Source organism: Mixophyes fleayi, chromosome 3 (genome assembly GCF_038048845.1).
Source record: "Mixophyes fleayi isolate aMixFle1 chromosome 3, aMixFle1.hap1, whole genome shotgun sequence".
NCBI classification, from domain to species: domain Eukaryota; kingdom Metazoa; phylum Chordata; class Amphibia; order Anura; family Limnodynastidae; genus Mixophyes; species Mixophyes fleayi.
In genome coordinates this window covers 91,913,167-91,930,557 of record NC_134404.1, presented here as the reverse complement: position 1 = coordinate 91,930,557, position 17,391 = coordinate 91,913,167, and the positions used below count along the sequence as shown (strand labels likewise).

The window sequence follows — 17,391 nt, the reverse complement described above, 5'->3', positions numbered from 1 at the left end:
AATTAGCAAAGGGTACACTGGCAAAAGCAGTAACCAGTACTAGGCTATGTCAGGCTCGGCTGGTCACACTATAACAGGCTGACCCACACCATACATGAAGAGCCATTGAGAGCAGTTTCCCACACTCAATCCAGACATCTTATTGGCTTACTAACCCCTTCATTTATACTCATTGCAGCTCTGCTCGGAGCAAGTTGCTTCACTCTATTATAGCGTTTTTTAATTTAAATCCCAATGGAGTACAATAAAAAAAATGTTTAATTAAAATGTTTGGCATTTACTTGCGTGTGTCTTTTTATGTTTTGGATACTACTGTGGAACTAAACCTAAAATAAATAGGAAGAGAGGATAATATAGGGTAGTATTAAATAACTAAGTGATGTCTTCAGCTCCATCGCTCTATGTGCTTACATAAAGCGAGTAATCATGCGTATCTGTTAAGTCACTGAAGTTTCAATGGCGGCCCATGGTCAGACCTAGAAATAATAAGAATGCCACCTCATAGGGTAGTATTTTAACATGTACAGAAATAAAGGAATTCTTAGCTTATCTGGATAGATATTGAGTAAGTATGATGTTAAACTCTTTCCATTCAGTCTCTTGCCGGCTAACCGAGCTCTGCACACACTGAGCTGACCAGGAAGTGAAGGTTGTTCCGTGTTCCACACCAAAGAGAGAAGAAAATCAGCCATGTGTGAGGGCACTCTGCATATTTTGTTCTAACAACTTCGTCAGGGGTATATTATTGTAGAACAACATGTTTTTTAGCTGACCCCGACTGCCAGGGCATGCTGTCGGTTGTAGTTCCACTATCATTAGCATTGTCAGCCATGGGCATGCTGGAGCTTGTAGTTCCAGACGTGTGAGCATGTCCAAGCAGTCAATAACTGCCAGTTCTAGCTGGGACACAGTAGTATTTCATCTAAATTTAATTTTAGCCTGTCACATGGCACCAACCTCTCATCATGAATAATTCTGCTGATGCTTATTCAACTTTGCGAGTTGCAAGTGCCGTGCTTTTTTGTGATCTGCTTGGAAGTGTGTAATCCAGGCTATTGACTCTCAATATAGTAAGTGTCCATCGTTTATATATTTTTAAGGAGGTGAAGACCTGCAGGGAGGTTCTTCCATGTCCCGGACCCATATACAAATACACATATACATATACAATGCTCTGGGATAGAGATTTGCAATACTTTCAAGCACAGTACTCTTGAACTCTCTATCAGTACAGTTGTTCATGAGGTAAATATGATGGCATACAGTGATAATCAAGATCTGCATGCACATATATGTTTTTATCATGTAATGCAGAACTTTAGAGATCATCAGACTTTATTGTACGACATGATATTTTCAATAAAACCCAGTCTGTATCTAGATTATGTTTATAGCAATGGACAGTACACTCCACAACTACAAATATGGTTGATGTGTTTTCAGCGAGACAAACAAACGCTTTCATATGTACAGAAAATGAGACAGTAGGAAGTTCAGTAATAAAGTGCAGTTGAAGTATTAGTAAGCATGAGCTCACTTGCCTTGGAGTCAAAGCAAAAACAGGTAGGCCAGTATTGTGATATGTCACACAAACCACTTTTTCATAAATACACGACCCATTACCAAAAAAACCTGTGTAGGAAGTTGTAGGATTGTAATAGAATATTTGTCACCCCCGTTCCCCCCATAACAAATCAAACACTTACCAGAGGAATGGGAAAGTGTGTTGCATATTGTAAATGCCGTAGAAGCTCATAGTTGGATGGAAAAATAATTTCTCTCTTTATTGATTTTTCACTAGAACCAGAAACTCTTTGATGTAGTGATGGTGGGTTGTAACTGTGACAGTCTCCAGAAGCTGGTGAAAATATCTGTAAGTCACATGAAACAAGACATAAAATGCTGATGAAACAAATGTTGACTAACTGGATAATAAAAAAGCATGCATAGATAACATCATACTATAGGCATGGTACTATTGCATAAGATAATTTCATATTTTATGTACAATCTCTAAAACTTGTTGTCTATGGAGCAGGGCTGCCAATTCTCATGGCTTGGGATATCATCATGCCTCTATGTTCCCCTATGTCCCACGCTCTAAGCAGATGTGGGAGCAGAGCGTGATGACAAAAGCAATAAGAACCATTACCATTGCTCCAAAGTCCCGAATAGTTCTCTGGTGCATAGGGTGGGCAGCAGGAGCCTATATTACATAGGTTCGTATACGAGGTATGTCTATTAAATAACGAGACTGTGGTTCCACCTAGTAAACAAAGCAGTCAGAACCGGTTATAATTGCATACATAGTAACCTTGAACTGGTCTGAACCTGCATGACACGCAACACTCTATGACGTTCAGTTGATTGTGAGTCGCCATTTCGTTTGGTTCAGTTTTCTGTAGAGTGCCAAAAAATGCTAAGTTTAAAAGTTGAACGTGTCAATTTGAAATTTTTAGTAAAATTGCACAAGACACCAAAAAAATCTTTTCAAATGCTTACTACGGCCTATGGGAATGACTGCCTGTCTCGTGCACGTGTGTTTGAGTGGCACAAAAGATTTAGCGAGGGACGTGTCGAAGAAGATCAACACCTTGGGCGACCGAAGAAAATGTAGAAAAAAATCAGTCAGATTGTTCGAAAAGACCGCTAACTCAGTGTTCGAATGATAGCTGAATCCGTGAACATTAACAAAGACACTGTATGGACAATTTTGCGTGAGGATCTTAACATGACGAAGGTTTGTGCAAAGATGGTCCCAAGGGTTCTCACACCAGAGCAAAAAGAACATCGCAAGGAATGTTGTGTTGACATTCTGTAGCAACTTGACACAGATCCAAACCTGTTTCATAAAGTAATCACTTGTGATGAGACCTGGTTCTTCCAGTACGATCCTGAAACCAAAGACAGTCAATGCACTGGAAAACACCGTCATCACCAAGAATGAATAAAGCTTGTCAAAGCAAGGCAAAATTCAAAGCAATGCTCATTGGTTTTTTTTATATCAAGAGTGTAATTTTGGAACAATGGGTTCCAGAAGGCACAACAGTTAATCAGCATTATTATAAGGAAGTTTTGCAAAAGTTGAGAGAAAGAGTAAGAAAGAAACGGCCGCAACTGTGGAAAAATGGTTTCTTTCTTCACCAGGACAATGCGCCTGCTCACCCAGCACTTTCTGTGAAGCAGTTTTTGACCGACAAACACATTACTACACTTGAACATCCTCCATATTCGCCCGATTTAGCACCTTGCGATTTTTATTTTTCCCAAAAGTTAAACCAGTGCTTAAAGGGACACATTTTGAGTCAGTTGATGCTGTAAAGAAGAAAACAGCAGATATGTTGAAACAAGTGACAGAAATTGATTTGCTCCATGCCTTCAACCAGTGGAAAACAAGACTACAGCAATGTACTAGTGCAAATGGGGAGTATATTGAAGGGGACAAACCTTGTAATTCCAATAAATAAAGGTGAGTTATTTAATCAGTCTCGTTATTTAATAGACATACCTCGTACCTCCAAAAGCTATAAGGGGCATATGAAACTATATTGATTTTGTGTGCATATTGACTATATACAGGCATGTGAGGCTATATAGAGGTATTCTGGCTATATGGAGTATTGTCGGGCATGACGTCATTACACCCGCCGGATTGGTAAGTTTTTCTTTTTTTTTTAGTTTTTCTATCTCTTCCTGTCCACGGCGGCAGAGGGGGCAAAAAGGTTGAGGAGGGGCAGAGCGATGGGGCATAGCGCAGCTGCAGAGGGGCCAAAAAGGTTGCAGAGGGGGCAGAGCGAGGGGGCACAGCGCGGATGCAGAGGGGGCAGAAAGGATGCAGAGGGGGCAGAGCGAGGGGGCACAGCGTGGATGCAGAGGAATGGCTGGAAGGGGGCTGAAAGGATGCAGAGCGCGGATGCAGAGGGAGCAGAGTGCGGATGCAGAGGGGCACAGAGTTTGTGGATGCAGGGGGCACAGAGTGTGTGGATGCAGGGGGCACAGTGTTTGTGGATGTAGGGGGCACAGAGTGTGTGGATGCAGAGGGGCACAGAGTGTGTGGATGCAGAGGGGCACAGAGTGTGTGGATGAAGGGGGCACAGAGTGTGTGGATGAAGGGGGCAAAGAGTGTGTGGATGAAGGGGGCACAGAGTGTGTGGATGCAGAGAGGCACAGAGTGTGTGGATGCAGAGGGCACAGAGTGTGTGGATGCAGAGGGGCACAGAGTGTGTGGATGCAGAGGGGCACAGCGTGTGTGGATGCAGAGGGGCACAGAGTGTGTGGATGCAGGGGGCATAGTGTTTGTGGATGCAGGAGGCACAGCGCGGATGCAGAGGGGGCAGAAAGGATGCAGAAGGGGCAGAGCGAGGGGGCACAGCGTGGATGCAGAGGGGGCTGAAAGGATACAGAGCGTGGATGCAGAGGGGGCAGAGCGCGGATGCAGAGGGGCACAGAGTGTGTGGATGCAGGGGGCACAGAGTGTGTGGATGCAGGGGGCACAGAGTGTGTGGATTCAGGAGGCACAGAGTGTGTGGATTCAGGTGGCACAGAGTGTGTGGATGAAGGGGGCACAGAGTGTGTGGATGCAGAGGGCACAGAGTGTGTGGATGCAGAGGACACAGAGTGTGTGGATGCAGAGGGCACAGAGTGTGTGGATGCAGAGGGGCACAGAGTGTGTGGATGCAGAGGGGCACAGAGTGTGTGGATGCAGAGGGGCACAGAGTGTGTGGATGCAGAGGGTCACAGAGTGTGTGGATGCAGAGGGTCACAGAGTGTGTGGATGCAGAGGGCACAGAGTGTGTGGATGCAGAGGGCACAGAGTGTGTGGATGCAAAGGGCACAGAGTGTGTGGATGCAGGGGGCACAGAGTGTGTGGATGCAGAGAGGCACAGAGTGTGTGGATGCAGGGGGCACAGAGTGTGTGGATGCAGAGGGCACAGAGTGTGTGGATGCAGAGGGCACAGAGTGTGTGGATGCAGAGGGGCACAGAGTGTGTGGATGCAGAGGGGCACAGAGTGTGTGGATGCAGAGGGGCACAGAGTGTGTGTATGCAGAGGGGCACAGAGTGTGTGGATGTAGGGGGCACAGAGTGTGTGGATGCAGGGGGCACAGTGTGTGTGGATGCAGAGGGGCACAGTGTCTGTGGATGCAGGGGGCACAGTGTCTGTGAATGCAGGGGGCACAGAGTGTGTGGATACAGAGGGGCACAGAGTGTGTGGATGCAGAGGGGCACAGAGTGTGTGGATGCAGGGGGCACAGAGTGTGTGGATGCAGAGGGGCACAGAGTGTGTGGATGCAGGGGGCATAGAGTGTGTGGATGCAGGGGGCACAGTGTGTGTGGATGCAGGGGGCACAGTGTGTGTGGATGCAGAGGGGCACAGTGTCTGTGGATGCAGGGGGCACAGTGTCTGTGAATGCAGGGGGCACAGAGTGTGTGGATACAGAGGGGCACAGAGTGTGTGGATGCAGGGGGCACAGAGTGTGTGGACAGAAATATAATTGAAAAAATATATATAAAAATATTCTTTTCCGTTGGATTTATGTGTATCATTTTTGCATACAACTAAATAAGTATCTCTGTCCTGACCTAAATATTTATTACCTTTTTTTGACTACTTATAAAATGGCACTGCTCGATAATTATTTTGGAGGGGTGCCTTGAAAAAATTATGGAGACTCTAAGGGTGCCGCGAACTGCAAAAGTATGGGAACCAATGGGCTATGTGCTTACATATATTAGCTACACATTATATATACTAATATTCTTCAGAGCGTTTCCAACTTAAAGCCCCAAATGACTCAAATATGACTTTATTTTGACATCTAAATCCATGAACATCTGTGTATTTAGGGGAACTCCAGTCCTGCACAACCATCCATAAACACATTTTCCAAGGACACATAACTTCTGCTTGACAAGTGCATTTAAGCAAGTCACATAATATTCAAATAATACATGGGCATAACAAAATCCGCGGATATGGTAATTTTATTGTATTGTACATCTTAATGTTCTATACAAATTGACTTTTAAAGCATGTTGAGAATTACACTTACATACATAAAGAACAATAGAAGTGATTCTGTGTGGAGTTTGTATGTTCTCCCTGTGTTTGCGTGGGTTTTCTCCTGGTGCTCCGGTTTCCTCCCACGTTCCAAAAACAAACTGGTAGGTTAATTGACTGCTATCAAAATTGACCCTAGTCTGTGTGTGTGTGTGTGTGTGTGTGTGTGTGTCTATGTTAGGGAATTTAGACTGTAAGCTCCATTGGGGCAGGGACTGATGTGAATAAGTTATCTGCAAAGCGCTGCGAAATTAGTGGCGCTATATAAAAAACTGATGATGATGATGATACTGTGAAATTGGTCTCTGAAAATTAGTGACAGATTGCAAATATGTTTCATTGCAAATCTTAAAACCACTTGTTCTGTCAAATATGTAACAGCTTTGAAATTACTTTGTGTACTATACGAGGTTTTAATTTAAGATAAAATTAGGAATAAGGCCAAGTCAATAAATTAAACGTACACTCATTCATTCAATAATGATATGACCATACATAGCCACATACTCATTACATACTGTACGAACAATAATATTTGTATACGTTAAATTGACATTTGTGATCATCAGATAAACTTACAGGAAATTCTGAGCCAAAATCTGTCCTGAAGTCATTTTTCTCTATGTCATCAAAGACGTGGGTAGTTCCTGAGTCAATTTCCATTTGGTCCCCTAAGACATGTTCCTAGGGATAAATGAGACTGTCAGTGTTGCTGGTTCACCATTTGTCTGGGTTGTTTTTACGTATTCTAATCACTAAATAAATCCTGGACAGAAGCACCAAGCTCAATAAGCAGGGCGTGATTCAGTATTCACTTACCTCCAGCTTGGCATTGAGATCTTTAGTGTAATGATCATCCATATGTTCTCCACTGGGTGAATGAGATCTGTAACTTGCATACAAATCACCCCGTGATATTAGAGTGCACATGTAAGCATCATGTGAAAATATATCATGTCGGATGAACTCACAGAAAAGTAACACCAAATTTATGAATTCACTTTTTTCATGTTCGTTGTTTGGGTCACCTAAAACACAAATCAATAAGAAAATGCGCCATAAAACTGTGTCTCACCAATCATGATAACAGACATTTCAGTACCTCCTATAATAATATGCAGATAGTAACTCCAATGGATGTGTGCTCTATGTGATTAACTCTGAAATCTTTCAGAGAGGCATTTCTAGAATGTATTTAAATAGTTTCTCCTCAAAAACATAACAAATTAAAATTTACTGTCTGTGGGTACTAAATATTAAAATGATAGTACTCTCCTCTGCCCGTGACTGGCATCTGCTCAAACATCAGAGCCTGTGTTTTCTCTGAACTCTGCTGTACTGAGTTGTGAGCTACAACTCGTCGAGCTGCCCCGACTATACATAGATTGCAATATTCTCCAAGCCATTTATAGAGTGGTCAGGCCTACGACTTGTAATTCCTACTGCAACCCGCTGTATAAGCTATGGCATAGCAGGGTGCAGGGAGAACAGAGGCAGCAGGTCTGTAGACAGCCAACAATGGTGGAACTGACTGTTAGGATGGTCAAGTGTGAGTACTATTACTTTGCTATGTACAGGCCATGATCAGTAAATAGTTCATTTTCAAACTATAAATAAATAGTTCATTTTCACAATAAAAGAAATCTATAATAACAAAATACAGTGTGTTGAAGTCGACATCTGGCTACACTATTTTTTGCTCTCTAGCAAGAACAAGGTGACACAGATTTCTCAAGAGGTTTGTTAGTTTTGCCACTGACAGAGCATTCTAGGACTAATGGTTGGTTACAACTTCTATCAGTCCTGGGCAGTGCGATGGGCACCCTCCACATACTATTTTGTGCTTTGTCACCCAATGAATTCCTCATAATTTTCCACTATACGTTAGTGGAGGCAACACTCCTCTCCACCTAAGCATATTAACATATTCAGCATGCTTCCAACCATATATCAAAATGAAGGCAGACAGTGTAACTAAACGTTGCCTAAATATTCTGAATTCACCAAACTATCATAAAGCTGATTGCCTTGCCATAAACCCTACATCAGCATAATGTACATTTTGCTTTCCTTGCAGGTTGGAGACATATATTAGCTTTTACAGGTGCACAAAGCACTGGTAGGCATACAAGTTCTTTAACTTTTTAAGCATAATTTAATTGGAATTTGACACTTTTTAATTTTCACAGTGTGATCTTGTTATTTTTATTTCTACAATTTTAATGACTATAAATTAACGTTGTGAGTCACCTCTTTGCAAAAAAAAGCTCGACACAGCTTATAAAAACTATACAGGACAACGTAACTCACTGAGAGATGGAGCTTGTGAATCTAAAAACCGAAGCAGGACATTCTGGAAAATGGGTAAACTTGATCCAGCAAGAGAAGCAGAAGAGATAGATTCCTTCTCGTCCAAGACCTCTGACTCACTGCATCGCTGTGAATATCAGAAACAATGAAACACAGATTTAATCACCTCATCAGCATGATTCAATGTTTACACTGCAATCCTAACACTTTTTCCAAAATCGCCACTACTTCTTACTGCTGACTATAAACTCCTCACGCTCACTTCCTCTTGTGGTCTCTCCCAATGGATATCATCTCCCACCAACCATGAGGGACACTACCTGGACCTCATGTTCTCACACCTACAGCCCAGTAATGGGTAAGAGGTGGCCCTTCAAGCCTTCATCTGCGGCCCCCAACTCTTTCCTGTATGTTCAGATTTGTTTATTATAGCTTGCAGGGCCAAATGATGGTGGTGTGGCCGATGTGTTCTCCCATGGCGCAATGCCGAAGGGACACCATGGCCACCCACTATTACATCAAGTGCAGCCTCCAAGTGTCCATCAGGTGCTGTCACAGACCAAGAGCTGTTGGAACAAGGTAGGAGTGGCAGCGGGACACCATGCTGCAGATGAGCACCGCCCACCACAATGTTCGTCCACTTGCCTGATTATCTTAGAGTGAAAGTGGACTAAGCACTGCCTGTGCAGCACAGGCCACTCAGTCCTGAGTTTAGCTATAGCCCACCAGCTAATCTAGGCTGGCCACCCTCTTCTCCAGCACACCAGCTGCATTATGATACACAGCGTTCAACAGATGGCACATCGCCCCCTGGACAGCCCACCAAATTTTCCTCCAAACTAGAGCTGCTGTTCCTCCAGCTATGTAGGTAATTAATCCTCTACTACCTTCAGCATGTCTCTCCCTAACCTTTCTACCCCTCAGTCTGTGAGTCTCTCCCTCCATTCCATCTGCCTCCCAACCACTCTGTGAGTCTATCTCCCCCTCCCTCCCCCTCCCTCCCCCTCAGTCAGTCTGAGTTTCTCTTTCCATCTTCTCTGTCTTCCCCTCAGCATGTGTGAGTCTCTCCCTCTACCTGCCTTCCCCTCCCCATTCTCTCTTTCTCAGCATGTGAGTCTCTCCGTCTGTCTTTCCCTCCTGCCATTCACTCTCTGCTTCAGCGAGTAATATTCTCCCTCTGTCTCCCCCATCAGTGTGAGAGACAGAGCGGGTTGATTTAATGATGTGGTAAGGGTAGGGGCTAATAATTTAATTGGGGTAAGGGATACTAATTTAATGTTAGCAGGGGCAAATAAAATTATTGGTGGGGGCACTTTATTTAATTGTAGGATAATTGTGATGGTAGGGACTACTTAATTGTGGAGTCATTGTGGTGCCTATTAATTTATGGTGTTGTAATGAGACTATTAAATTAATACTGGGGAGGTCAGAGTGCTTTTAATTGAATGTCTGACTAGGCCTATTTATGAAATGTGAATGCTATTAATTTAATGTAGGGGGTGTTAGGGGGCAATATGTCTGTTTATTGAATGTGAATTGAATATTAATTAGATCTCGAAGACCTGATTATTAAACATGGGTGGTTTAATTTAATGTCAGGTTGGTTGGGTGGCAGGGAGTCCTAGAATATTTGCTAGTTGCATTGCTTTCCCTGAGGTGAATAAAAAGGATCTCTCCAAACAGGGCCCCAAAAGGATCCAGCCAAGAAGCAATTGAGCTTAAGTCAACAGCAGACATACCAGGGAGTCAAAATGAATGAACAGGAAGGAGAGAGTAGCACGGGGTAGGAGAACAACCTAGATCTTGTAAAGGGATAGTCATGCTCCCACAGTAGGACGACAGTGCACCACCGTTGGGAGGCAGCATTTGCTCCCACCTTGATTGGCGGATACAAGTGGTCTCTCTCATCCAGAGCACTAACATTTTTAGTTAGGACACTTATTTATAACTCCTGCTGATAGGTGTTTCTTTCATTGAATAAATGTATTTGTTGAAATTATTATTGAGATATAAGTGTAATGTGCAGCCTACTGAAGGTCAGAGGGCCACCCATGCGGGAAGCATATCAGGTTGCCTATCACTGCTGTGGCCTATCCTACTCCCACCTGATACTACTCCGTCTGCCGGTTCTACCAGATACAGTCCCTTCTTTCATCTCCATTTTGAGTCCCACTTGCTCCTATTGTCTCAACATTTGCTCACACCTGCAGCTCATTCATCAATCTCATATGTACATGTTCTGTTTATATGTGCGATTTGTGTCTTGTATAATTTGTTATTCTATACTGTTCAGCGCTGCAAAGCTTTGTGGCGCCTTACTAATAAACAAAGATGTTTGGTCTTAAGAATGGCAGTATATTTGATATCCCCTTTATTTTTAACTGACTGGTAAACTCTTTGGCCGGATCCTTCAATATTATTCATTGATTATTTATCGTGGGTGGTAATGAAAGCAAAAAGTGTTATTGGCCACTATTAAATTGTTTCTGACAGCAGTTAGCATTGCTGACTCACAACAATGTGGTCATGGGTTAATTTCAAACCAAAGCCCTATCTGTGTGGAGTTTGTATGTTCTCCCCATGTTTGCGTAGGTATCCTCCAGGTGCTCCAGTTTCCTCCAACAGTTCAAAATCATACTGGTAGGTTAATTGACTTTGTGTATGTGTATGCATGATATTGACTTTAGACTATAAACTCCAATGTTGCAGGGACTGATGTGAATGACTAGATATTCTCTGTATAGCGCTGCATAGTATTATTGGGACTATATTAATAAATAATAATAATAATAAAAGTGTGTGTTTTACTATGTGTTTGTGTGAACACATGATTGTTCATGTGTAGGTGCATATGTGTGCAATTGTTTTTATGTAATAAATAACAGGTCAACTATAGTGCTCCTTCAAACCTGCTAAGTACATATAACAGGATCCCACAAAATCCAATAATACATAAACCGTTAAAGTAATAAGTACAATAAGCGCTCAGAGATGTATACACAAAGATGGGTAGATCTTCTCACTCGTATTCTCGCAGGTTTATCAAAAACCATGTTAATAAACGTTACAAAAATATTACAATAATAGTGCAGACCAATCAAGTAAAGTACTCAGATATACCTGAGTACTTTACTTGTATATGGAGTATATGGAGGAGGCAACATGTGTGGCAGAAGCCACGCATGTTGCACAGACCCCAATGCCATTTCAGAAAAGCCTATGGCACTATTGTAATGCAATAGCTCTACTGACAGCCACAATGTACGAAATCCCTTTCCAGCTACATTGCCAAATTAAACTGACAGCTGCATCATACATAACCTTTAGGTAGAAATGCTCACAGGCACAACTAGGAGCTAAACTGTCCCCTAATTAATAATCCCCATTGCACAAAGTCAATAGTCATCTATATTGCACAAATGCATCTGCACACAGTCTATTGACAGGCATATGCTTAGAGCCAAATGGCAGAAAGAATCCAGAAGACTAAGGGGGCAGAGGAGCAGATAAAGCCGGCAGAAAGAAGTGAGGATCATTAGGGGTCAGGGGAGAATGTGGAAGGAGGTAGAGAAGACAGCAGACTCTATAGGTAGTGTAAGCAGATTGAGTTAAGAGAAGCAGGAGTGCAGTGATAAGTCCACAACATGCTAATTAACAAGACCATACAATCACATCTCCCAACAACTTTGCTTTAGTACTAAAATGAATTAGCTTAAGGTTGTTGGACCATATATTGTACTACTGGAGAGTAGGTTTTATGATTTAATTAGGGTTTCGGTTATAACAGATTATTAGACCATATACTGTAAAGCAGTGGACGAAGTGGACATTAAGAATTGGCGGTATGAAAAATGTAATGGGGATGTAAGTAGATGGAGTTTTACAATCAAGTAGGAGAAGTGGCGGTATGGCATACCACCAAGTACTACCCCACTTCGACAACTGCTTTAAACTATGTACTTTTTATATACTTTAAAACCTTAAACAAAGTATAAAGCTTAATATTTAAAACCCATTTAATAGTGTTGCACCTGCATACATAAACACAGTCATTTCTTATGTTAGCCTTAAAACACAGATTAAAATGTTCAACTAAAGGCAAGAACCAAAGGACAAGTATTTTTTATACAGGACATGGAATTCTGAGCTAACTGTGATGTCTGTATGACCACTGTGTGCACAGATTACCAAGCAATCTGTACATTAGTATAATACATATACCCCCACTTCTGTTAATACATACTGTCATTTACAGAAACTAAAATTCATTTTAACATTAAAATCCTAGGATAATTAATATCCCCCATATACCAAAAATATAAAAAATAACATTGGACTATAAATAGAGAACATTTAACTTTCAGATTCAGGATGTGAAACAGTGTTTATATTACTAGTAGTGCTAGACGTCACAAAGTCATCCCAAGCAGACCCCTCATGGCTTTCTGAATAACACACAAACACTCTACTGGGAATGAACTAACAAACTGCCTTAGTTGTCTAATGATGAGGAAAACGAGGCAAATGATAACAAGGCAGAAATACAAATAACTAAGTTTCAAGATTATTTCTGGAAGTACATAGGAAGTCACTGAGAAAGCTTTGGCTTTGTTTATTTATTATTTGATACATTAAGGCAGTTACAGAAAATTCTAATTAATTCACACAATTCTCCAAATTGCTTATATGAGATAAAGTAATTCATTTTTCTAGGAAATTGGTGCAGGTTTTTGTTGTAGTGGGAAGAAACACGCAGGGGTGGGCTTGGCCAGGGGGGCATCTGCCCCCGGGGCCGCTCAGTCTAACCGCTGTTTGAGAAGTCTCTGTAGACAATGAGTAGAGGCACATGTCTCTGTAGAGAGTGAGGAGAGGCACATGTCTCTGTAGAGAGTGAGGAGAGGCACATGTCTCTGTAAAGAGTGAGGAGAGGCATGTGTCTCTTCAGAGACTTGTGCCTCTCCTCACTCTCTACAAACAGTGAGGAGAGGCACAAGTCTCTGTTTACAGTGAGGAGAGGCACAAGTCTCTGTTTACAGTGAGGAGAGGCACATGTCTCTGTAGAGAGTGAGGAGAGGCACATGTCTCTGTAGAGAGTGAGGAGAGGCACATGTCTCTGTAGAGAGTGAGGAGAGGCACATGTCTCTGTAGAGAGTGAGGAGAGGCACATGTCTCTGTAGAGAGTGAGGAGAGGCACATGTCTCTGTAGAGAGTAAGGAGAGGCACATGTCTCTGTAGAGAGTGAGGAGAGGCACATGTCTCTGTAGAGAGTGAGGAGAGGCACATGTCTCTGTAGAGAGTGAGGAGAGGCACATGTCTCTGTAGAGAGTGAGGAGAGGCACATGTCTCTGTAGAGAGTGAGGAGAGGCACATGTCTCTGTAGAGAGTGAGGAGAGGCACATGTCTCTGTAGAGAGTGAGTAGAGGCACATGTCTCTGTAGAGAGTGAGTAGAGACACGTGTCTTTGTAGAGAGTAAGGAGAGGCACATGTCTCTGTAGAGAGTGAGGAGAGGCACATGTCTCTGTAGAGAGTGAGGAGAGGCACATGTCTCTGTAGAGAGTGAGGAGAGGCACATGTCTCTGTAGAGAGTGAGGAGAGGCACATGTCTCTTCAGAGACTTGTGCCTCTCCTCACTCTCTACAAACAGTGAGGAGAGGCACAAGTCTCTGTATACAGTGAGGAGAGGCACATGGCTCTGTAGAGAGTGAGGAGAGGCACGTGTCTCTGTAGACAGCAAAGAGAGGCACATGTCTCTGTAGAGAGTGAGGAGAGGCACATGTCTCTGTAGACAGCAAGGACAGACACATGTCTCTGTAAAGAGAGGAAAGGGACATGTCTCTGTAGGCAGTGAGGAGATGCACATGGCTCTGTGGAGGCAGGAGATTCACATGTCACTGTAGAAGGAGGAGATGCAAATTCAAGTCTATTTAGTGGGAGGAGAGATGTACAGTGTCACGAGCCGCGGTGGTACTCACAGCCACCGCGGCTAGCTTCTGGCTCCAAGGCGACGGCCGGATGCCTCTTCAGTAGCGCTGCGTCCCGCCAGTGCTAGAAGCCAGGCGCATGCGCGCAATAGACAGCCTGTGGGCTGATTGAATGAAGGGGGCTGAACTACAGGACATTAGCCTGCAACTGTGTGTATTTCAGGGACAAGCCCTGATTGGTCCTGCTCTGTACCAGCAATTACTCTGCAGGTGTGTATACAACTTCTGATTGGTCTATGCCTGTATTTAAGGCAATGAGGTCTGCTGCCTCATTGCCGGTTATAGTTTCTGTTGCCAGTCTGCTGACCTGCTCTGTGCCTTGTTCCTGCCTGGTGGAATTTCTGATGATTATCAGTGTATGACCTTTGCCTGGATTTGGACTTTGCTTGTGTATCTCGTGACCCTGACCTCTGGCCTTTTTACCGATCTTCCTGTCTGCTCGTGACACTTGACCTCGGCTTGTTAATTGGAATTACTACCTGCTGCCGGCCCTTGACCTCTGCTTGGACTTCACTCCGTTTGCCTGGGTTCTCCCCAGCCGGTACACACTTCACGACCCTCTGTCAGTCTGCAGCCCAGTCTGTCCCCACCATCAGGGGCTCCAGTGAACACCTGATTGGCATAGTAGACTCCGGGTTGTGTTGTGCCGGCTGGAGGGGTTCCTAACATTATAACCGTCCTAAACACATACCGGAGATGAGGTTGAAATGGATGGAAGCGGAACTACACCGTCCCCGGCGCAAGCCCTAGCAGGCCATGTTGAGTCCCTGTACCAAATGATCCAGGGATTGTCTGAGCGTTTGTCCGTTCAGGAAGAAGTTGCAAAAACCTCACAATCCACTCCAGGTTCCACCTGTGAACCTAAAATGAATTTGCCGGATCGGTTCTCCGGAATTAGATCCCTGTTCCGGAATTTCAGGGAGAGCTGCAAGCTCTATTCTCGGTTGAGACCCCCGCTCCTCCGGTTTAGAGCAGCAAAGAGTCGGTATTATCATTTCCCTCCTACAGGGTAACCCCCAGTCCTGGGCCTTTTTACTTGCCGCAGACCAGTCCTGCCATGCAGTCGGTAGACGCCTTCTTCGAGGCATTAGGTCTACTATATGATGACCCGGATTGAACGGCCTCCGCTGAGGCTCATCTACGGGCCTTGAAACAAGCTCGGCGGTTGGCAGAGGAATACTGCGCTGAATTCCGTAGATGGTCACCTGACTGTGGATGGAATGACCCTGCCTTACGCAGTCAGTTTCGCCTAGTCCTGTCGGAACAGATTAAAGATTTTTTGGTGCAATACCCGACTCCTACCTCATTGGAGGATCTTATGCACCTCGCCATTAAAATCGACAGGAGAATTAAGGAGCGAAAGTCTAAGAAGGAGGCATCTTCTCTTCCATCTGCCTTGATTCCTGTTACCACGGATGGTGAGGAGCCGATGCAATTAGGAGCGTATCGTCTCTCCCCTGAGGAAAGAGACAGGAGACGATCACAAGGCCTATGTCTCTATTGTGGCCCTAAGGACCACTTCTCCCATTCCTGCCCTAATAAGCCGGGAAAAGAGCATGCCTAGGGAATGAGGGGAAAGTTTACCTAGGTCTACAAATTGTTTCCCCAAAAAATGCTGTATTGATCCCTGCACGGCTCACGTTCAGTGCTGGTTCTGTGGACCTGTCAGCCTTCATTGACAGTGGAGCTGCGGGCAACTTCCTTGACATCGGGTTTGCCCGCTCTGCCGGAATTGCGATGGTAGAACTCAAATCTGCCATTACTGTATGTGGTTTAGATGGGAGTCCATTACCTGGCGGCAAGATTACCTGGAAGACCCCGCTACTACAGTTGAACATTGAAGCTCTCCATTCAGAGTCCATAGTCTTCTTCCTTATTGAATGTCCGTCAGTTCCTTTGAACCTGGGCCACCCTTGGCTTTCCCGTCATAACCCTGTCATGGATTGGGTAAAAGGAGAAATTGTCCAATGGAGCTCTTATTGTACACAGTCTTGCTTGACACTGCCTCTGCGTGTGATTCAGTCTACTCCGGAGCAGCTTCCCTCACAATATCATGACTTCTGGGATGTGTTCTCCAAAAAGGCTGCTGATACTTTACCACCACACCGTGACTTTGAATGTGCCATCAAGCTTATTCCTGGTTCTAAGTTACCCAAGGGACGCTTGTACTCCCTCTCTGGTCCAGAGACCAAATCCATGCAGGAATATATTGATGAAAACCTGGAGAAAGGCTTCATCAGGCCATCTAAATCTCCGGTAGGAGCAGGATGCTTCTTTGTATTCAAAAAAGACGGAGGACTAACACCCTGTATTAACTACCGAGGGTTAAATCTCATTACAGTCAAGAACACTTATCCACTTCCTCTCATCTCCGTACTATTCGATCAACTAAGAGGTGCAACAATCTTCACAAAAATCGATCTTCGTGGTGCATATAACCTCATACGTATTAGAGCAGGTGATGAGTGGAAGACGGCGTTCAATAAGCTTTCTGGCCACTACGAATATCTGGTCATGCTGTTTGGTCTTAGTAACGCGCCTGCAGTATTCCAGGACCTGATTAATGAGGTGTTACGTGAGTTCCTTGGACATTTCGTTGTTGTCTACTTGGACAACATCCTCATATATTCGGAGTCATTATCGGTACACCAGGGTCATGTCAGACAAGTCCTACAAAAATTGCGAGAACACCATCTCTATGCTAAATTTGAAAAATGTGAATTTGAGGTTCAGAAAGTGTCCTTTCTAGGTTACATAATCTCCTCGGAAGGATTCTTCATGGACCCAACCAAGGTCCAAGCTATCCTGGATTGGGTACAACCGAATAACCTCGAGGCGGTCCAGAGATTCCTGGGATTCGCAAATTATTATAGAAGATTTATTTGCGGCTTTGCTGATATTGTGGCTCCTATTGTCAACTTGACACACAAGGGAAGCGATCCAGCTAACTGGTCACCCCAGGCAATAACTGCATTTGAAACCCTGAAGAAAGCCTTTGTGTCTGCTCAGGTCCTTAGACATCAGATCCTAAGGTACCGTT

At 43.9% G+C, this 17,391-nt stretch overlaps 1 protein-coding gene across 3 annotated transcripts in view; it reads right to left on the bottom strand.

Annotated features, from left to right (window-relative positions):
• The window catches only part of MED12L (mediator complex subunit 12L), a 468,926-nt gene that overhangs the window by 348,321 nt on the left and 103,214 nt on the right, over positions 1-17,391 (bottom strand). For all 3 annotated transcript variants that reach the window (XM_075201969.1, XM_075201971.1, XM_075201970.1), the window contains exons 12-15: positions 8,370-8,496; positions 6,879-7,087; positions 6,639-6,743; positions 1,707-1,871 (exon numbers count right to left, since the gene is read on the bottom strand). In XM_075201969.1, coding sequence (XP_075058070.1) covers positions 1,707-1,871; positions 6,639-6,743; positions 6,879-7,087; positions 8,370-8,496 — 606 coding nt within the window. The remainder of the gene's footprint in view (positions 1-1,706; positions 1,872-6,638; positions 6,744-6,878; positions 7,088-8,369; positions 8,497-17,391) is intronic.